The sequence below is a fragment of the Apteryx rowi genome, unplaced genomic scaffold (genome assembly GCF_003343035.1).
Source record: "Apteryx rowi isolate R43461 unplaced genomic scaffold, aptRow1 scaffold_256, whole genome shotgun sequence".
NCBI lineage: Eukaryota > Metazoa > Chordata > Aves > Apterygiformes > Apterygidae > Apteryx > Apteryx rowi.
Window position 1 is genome coordinate 1162597 of NW_020448930.1, and position 7130 is coordinate 1169726.

The window sequence follows — 7130 nt, forward strand, 5'->3', positions numbered from 1 at the left end:
TATTGTTTTATACTTCCAAGAAACACCTCCATGTTATAAATATTTTTCTTTGCTCAGTAAGGGTTGGATTCACTGACTTTAATAGATYTACTGAGAAGTTTGAATTCAAATTTATGCCTATGTTGCTTTGCCCGTCTCAGGCCCCCGAATGCTCTTAGGACTGTAGTATCAGGATCTTTGCAGGATCGAATCCTAAAGCCATCTTTGTGCTAGTAATTAGAAAAATAGCAAATTAGTAAATTTACCAGAATAGTAATAAATTAAGCACACCCTGGAGTGATCTATGCTTTGAGGACAACTGACAARGAGCAGCCTCCACTGTGCTAGTTGACTCCTGGCCTCCGACGTAGCTTGGCCGCAGTAAGGGGACAAAATGGGAGCGCTCCAGCTGCTGCCCCGACCACGGGACCATGCTGGGGAGCCCAGCGCTCACGGGCCAGCGCTGGCTCACACGCTCTGCTCCCCGCTTAACCGAACGCTCCTGCTCCAAAGCTGCGGAAAAATAGTTCCATTTACTAAGACATAGCCAAAATTCCTGAATCTGCGTGGAGTTATTTGGAGCCTCAGATATTTCAGCAATGAAACCAAAATCCTGACCTCTTGTGGCCGTTAAACTTCCCAGCAAAATAATTTATAACACAAGGCACATTAAGCAGGTGAACTTCTTGCTCAGTGTAACACGCACTGCACTCCTCCCCTGTCCGGAGGGCGCTTCAGTTGGCTATAGTTCTTTCAACAGTAAATTGCTGTGTATTCATGCTGCTTCTTCCCCACATGTGGCTGCATATCAGGAGCCAGAACAAACCTCTTAATTTGTTATACACTTTCCGAGAGCATTGGTAAAGTTAAATATTAGTAAAGTCTTTTTAGACACTGTGGACAAAAATGTGGCAGAAACGTGAAGCGGATCACCTGCAGCTATGTACTTCTACTCACACTGCATGTGTGGTGAATCCCAGCAATACTGCTATACAGATAGTAAGCCAAATATAACAGCACACTTTAACAGTAAGTACAAATTTATTACATTAACAGCATATAATCAAAAATATTAATCAATACATTAATAAAACATATTTAAATTAACAATATGATTTTTGGAAGTTTTTCTTTCTACCATCTTCCCCCCTTGCATATACAGATTGGATACAGGAACCATAATTCTGAGTACATTTTTACTGACAGGATAGAGTTATAAATAACTGTACTTAACATACGAAAGCATAAGCAGTGTTTTAAATAAAATGTCATTTTATTTAGGTTCTTTCTTGAACTGCTGTTCATGTCTGACCTCAAAAAGACTTACGCATATGTTTTGTTTCATACTTAAGAATAATGACAATGAAACCAACATACATAAAAATAAGCCTTTGCAGAACTGAGGTCTTGACAGTTGCCTGCTTTCACATTCAGCACATGGGGGAAAAAAAAAAAAAAACAAGAAAGCAAAGGTACAATCATTTCCATTGCTCAAATTTTCTATGATTTTTCATTTCACATTCTCTAAAAGGAACAAAAATTCACATTAACAAGCTTATTAATCAGATAGAGAAAATGCTGTGCAGAGAAATATTTCAGTAATTATTTACCAAATATTTTTAATTTCAGATTCCTCTCAGGTCTCTGTTTCTAATATGTCAGCATTCTCCCATTTCCCTCTGAAATTAATTGATATTTCATTTGCATATGTCAACAGGCTTGTCAACGGGCTTAGAGGCCTAAATGCTTACTGGCCCTTATTTACTACATATTTTTTAGAGGATACCCATCATAGCAGTGACTGCTCATCCTCTATACCAGCAAACACTTGGCCACCAGCTTCTTTGTTCCTAAATGTTATGATCGTTTTATTGGCTTTCTGCTGGATTAAATTCCAGCATCTCCTTCTGCATCTAATATTCTTGCTGTAATCTACTGAATTTTGGTACACAGCAAGAGCAGGAGCAGGTTGTCCCTGTGATGATGCAACATGATGACATCTTGAAATGTCAGCGCTGCCCTCATGTACCTAATACAACACGTTTGCGGCTTTGCTAGGAATGCTGAACAACACAGGAGCTGCATTTTGCCCTATACAGAAAAGTATACTAGGCAACAGTGAAACAGACAACCTGCCACGATTACTGTAGACAGAAGAAAGAAAAGATTCATCCATGGAGGAAACACATTGCAGTGTGTTTTCAGGTAGCAGAAACAGTGCTGTTACACAGAAGTTGTTTTCACAGAGCACAGTGTTTTTTAATTACTTTTAACACTGTCTTGAGAACCTCTTCCTTGGAGGGGCTGGCATCAACCTCTTGGCATGCGGGATTCACCATCCTTCTGTATGATTCTTCAACTCTAAAAACGAAACAAGAGAAATGAAACCACAGATTGCAGGGATGTGAAATGGCATAATTAGTTATGTGTCCCAGAAGAAAGTATTGGCACTGTGGAGACACATAAAAAATGTAATATGAAGCTAAGAAYGAAATCTGCTGCAAAGAGCAACAAGTCATTAGTAACTATTGTGATGAGAACCTCAAAGTGCATAGATTCCATGACACTGAGTCACAGAGCCCTATCAATATTCTCATGTCATGATATTAAAGTTTGTGCTTTTGTTTTTTTTTTTTATAGCTTGGGCACTGGAAACGGTACAGTTTAGCAGCACACTGGACAGCCTGCTTCTAATGCAGCCTGAGCTGCATGTATTCAGAGCCAGCTATGGTGTCTGTACATTATATGGCATGGCATTGTGTAGCTGTGCTCACTGATCTAAGCTTGGAGTCACTGGAGAATTGCAGAAATGTTGCATCATTTAACCCTTTCCTGTAATCAACTTTGCTAACCCTCCATTTACCAAATTCTAATTCTTCACTTACAACCAGCTGCTTAAACTGAAAATAGTATGAAAACCTCCTTGCTTAGAGTAGAAACTTTCTCATAACACAGAGCTCTCCCATAGTTAGCTTCTGAGGATATGAATGAGCAATGAATATCATTTTCTCTGTTCCCACAAGAATTAATAATGTCAAACATTCAGGCCTCAAGTCATAAAAGCAGTCGAGCAAGACTCTGAATGTTCTCATGTCCAGGTTGACATGATTAAAAGACAGAAATAACCAAAGGTTTTTGCAGAGGCAATAAGAAGTAGCAGAATTAAAAAAAAAAAAAAAAAAAAAGATTCTGAAATGTCATCATGTTCCCTTAGCTCACCCGTCCTTCTGCAGGTTCAATTGTATGTGTCTGCACAGAGCTTATGTCAAAATTAAGCAATAGATATTCTTAAGGTATGTCATCTCTGGAAATGTTAAATCCTAGAAGTGGGTTTCAGCTTTGAGATTTGTAGGTGCAGGCACCTATATTTAAGCATCTGCCTGGAAAGGTCTGCATGTGCACTATACAAATGGTGTCTCAGCTTCCACTGGAGACAATGACAATATAATCAATATAGTCAGGGAAGCCTAGACAGCAATTCAGCTCATCCCGAAGTGGGATACCTAGCATGCAATTCAGTTGCCTCAACACATTTATCTACTAATGCTTGAGATGCCCTAGAGTATCTCATTTAGCTTCTAGCTGCTAGTCCAGAAAGGGTCCATAGGGTGTGTCATATCTGCCAGCCTCATGCAAATGTCTCATAACCCCAGAGTATATGTTTACTCAAAACACCCCTGTGATATTCATGACTCATCAGGTGTCACATAACRCCAAGCATGTCACACGGACACCAAAAAGGAATCTGAGGAGGAGAAGCAGCAATGCCAAAGACAGTATTTTGATTCTGAACTCCTCCGCAAGAGAATGAAATTCTCCACCTGCAGCTTTCAAACATCTTTAGTGAGAAATGACAGAATTTACTCTCCTTGTCAGCCACGAATTCTTACTGAAAAAAAAACAAAAACAAAGCCTAAACATATGGAAACCATTCTCAATAATGTGAGCAGRAGGACATTTTGCTACTGAGTCCGAAGGAGCTGAGATTGCCCCCACCCTCTTATTCCTCATTAAAGCATACTTTTGGCGAAACAAGCTGTTAGCCTCCAGTTCAGCTTCCTCCTTTGTTTTCTCCAGCCCTCGGCCCTGCAGCCGCCGGATCCTCTCTTCAGGGCTGAGAGTCAGGAGAAGAACAAGATCAGGCTTAAGCAGATCCTTAGGCCACTGGTACACCTCATGGTGAGCTGGTGGAAGATCCTCAACTTTCCCATTTATTTCAGTGGCAATTGCATAGGCAGCTGTGCTGTGCCAGTATCTGACAGGAAAATACAAAACGGAGAGAGAAAATTTAAAAAGGACACTAATACTTCAGTAATACAGAAGGCAGGTCTCAGTATGACCATAAGTGCAATAATGACTAGGTAGGTGATCCTGTGATTTTGAAGGGAACGGTAAAGAATGATTCTGTGCCATCAGTTATTTCTTAAAATAGCAATAATACTCAATAAAATATTTAGAATTACTGTGAATTATTAATTAAAACATATGCCAGAAACTATGTATTAGGCAAACAGTGTTCCAAATACTGCTGTCAAACACTTTCTTCTCATGTAATGAGACCAAAATGAGAAAGAGTTACATTATATGTCCAAATCCAAACATCAAGCCCATTTTTTGTGGTTCCAATCATGCCACTTTACGCAACATATTTGGCAGAGAATATACAGTTTTCAACCATGAAAGACAGAACTTTATTAATGATTGTGCATTTCACCAGTTTATCATTGCAACCACCACAAGGTACTGTATCTTATGTAATTTAGTGGTTTTGATGATGATTAAAAATAGCACCCACACACCTACAAACAGCTTCTGTGTATGTTTGTAGGGGAGAGGTTACAGTATATCTACTGAAGTAAGTAAGGAGTTTCAAATTGCATCAAGACTTTCTTTATTAAGAATAATACTGAAAGCTGTGTATGCAGTGAAAATAAGAAAAGCCATAAATAAAACAAAACCCACAGCAAAAGCCTCAGTAACAACAACTCTTACTAAGTTCAAATATATGTACTTAGTAAGTCCAAAAAGGGCTTTTCATCCAGGTATACTGCTGGAGTCTGACGTCAAAAGAATTCAGTTCCATTTAAAGCCACTAAAATGAGAGAYAGTTTTTTTAAAACATGCTCAGTACCAATTTCTTCCAATTTACCAATTTACTTACCAACTGTAAAATTAATATCTAGATGTTCAGAAGGGACTGATAGGTTAAAATGAGAAAAAGATTGCTTTGAAAATGAAGGCTATCTGCTCTTGGGTAAATCTGATCTTTCAGATGTAATGAAAGGGAAAAAAAAACAGAAGCAGAAAAAAAATTAAAATAATTAGAAAAGAAATTGTAACATAGGATGATTTACGAAAGACTTGTGAAATGAAAAATGGAGGCAAAAGTCAAAAGTAAAAGAATCAGAAAAAAATTATAATAATGTTAACAAGTGAGTCAAGGAAATAAATTGCAGTAATCATACTTCTGAACAAATAAAATGGGCAAATTAAGTGGCTCTGTGTACAAAGTGAGAAATAGACTTACAGCTTTACATCCTGAAAGAGTGAGTCTACCTAAAATTCAGTCACTCTGATCCAGAGATATCTCAAAGCCTTCTCAGAGGTAGCCACGCTCAGCCGTCCGCACTCCGGGCCCTGCTTTGGGTCGACCTGCACGGTATGTGCCTCCACTGCTTCTGACTGAAGACGCAACACTTTGCAAGTGTGCTAAAACCAGTTACGAGCAGTATGGCAACAAAAACCCCACACTTGACTCTTACCATAGGTATTATTCTTCAGAAGACTTGCATTTATCAGACTACATGCAAAGTGGCGCTCCCAAAGAGAAGAACCCCAGAGAGTATCACTGACAGGTTTTGCTTGCAACACTGAATGATTGGGTGATGGCACTGATATAAGAGGATTTCTTAAATTTACAAACCTGTCTACAATCACAGGTGATTGACTGGATGCTTTTGCTATTTCTGAAGCAAGAATGTAGTTGCCCGCAGCATAAAATGTCCTTCTAATGAGTGTTGGTTCGTTATCAAATGTTGTCCTCCACTGGCTGATGCAAGCTGGTGGTGACCTCAACAGAACGGCATTCAGAGCATCCTTAACAGACTCGGTTACAGTGGTTTTGCCTGCATTTCATTTACAAAAGGAAATATTTGTCATATTGCATATCAGATACAACTGACTTTTAAAAACTGGAAAATGCTCTTTTCATTTGGAGCACATGTTCTGACACCTATGTATCTTCAGAATATTGTGACACAGTTTTCAGCAGAAAATGATTATGAGTCTGATTCAAGGACTTATTACTCCACTTCCTACACTAAGGGCCTTCTCTCCTCCCTCTTGCCAGCTGTCTGTCTTCCCTCCTTTAAATGCATTATACATGCCAATTTCTCTACATAACCTTTCCAGTGTTTTCCTAGCTGACAGTCTACGTGGATGTTGCCACACTGATTAATTTTTATCATCACACTGTTTACCCAATGCATTTTTTTAGCGGGGATTTTCAGTTCTTTTTAACTGAAAATACAGAAAGCAAAGTTATTCAGAAGGAAACTTTTTTTTTAATGAAAAACTGCTACCAGTTTCTCAGACTATCACTGTTTCACTTCACTTATTTGAAAGTTTTATGAGAAAATCATGTTTCCTAATCTGCACAAGCAATTTAATTTCCAGTACTCCACCTTTTGTATTCTTTCATTTATATAGATAAGGAATTCATCCACTGAATGAAAATTAGCATAGATTGTTTGATATGCTCAAATAAGGGAAGACAGACTGATATTTATAATTACTAATTCATCCAGGTATGCCACAGGTTTTCAGTTTTTTTGAATTCTTAAGCCTTACTCACGGATGAAAGTCTGGGTAATCATGATTTTCAGCTATTTATCACCTGCGATTCTTCATTCCCATCGCGCTCTTACCTGTTGCATCCAGCCCCTCAACGACTATGACGGGAAACTCCCCCTTCTCTGGGTGCCGGGGACACTTCTCCAGTATCTCGAGCACAGCGCTGGCCTCGGGGATTACGGATGCGCACTGCAAGGACAGATTCAATCCTTTACTCCCCCCGCCTGCTAACTAGACGGCTTCCAAGTGGCGGGGCTGGGAACGGCACCGGGAACGCCGCGCCCGCGCCAGCCCCGCAG

At 39.3% G+C, this 7130-nt stretch overlaps 1 protein-coding gene across 1 annotated transcript; it reads right to left on the bottom strand.

The window, feature by feature from the left end:
* Positions 1-1023: 1023 nt before the first annotated feature.
* On the bottom strand, positions 1024-7050 carry CMPK2 (cytidine/uridine monophosphate kinase 2; the record flags this gene model as incomplete). Its single annotated transcript, XM_026067246.1, has 4 exons — positions 1024-2340; positions 4001-4234; positions 5903-6104; positions 6906-7050. Coding segments are annotated over 4 exons (702 nt in total), but the record flags the coding sequence as incomplete, so codon positions are not given.
* Between the last annotated feature and the right edge of the window lie 80 nt (positions 7051-7130).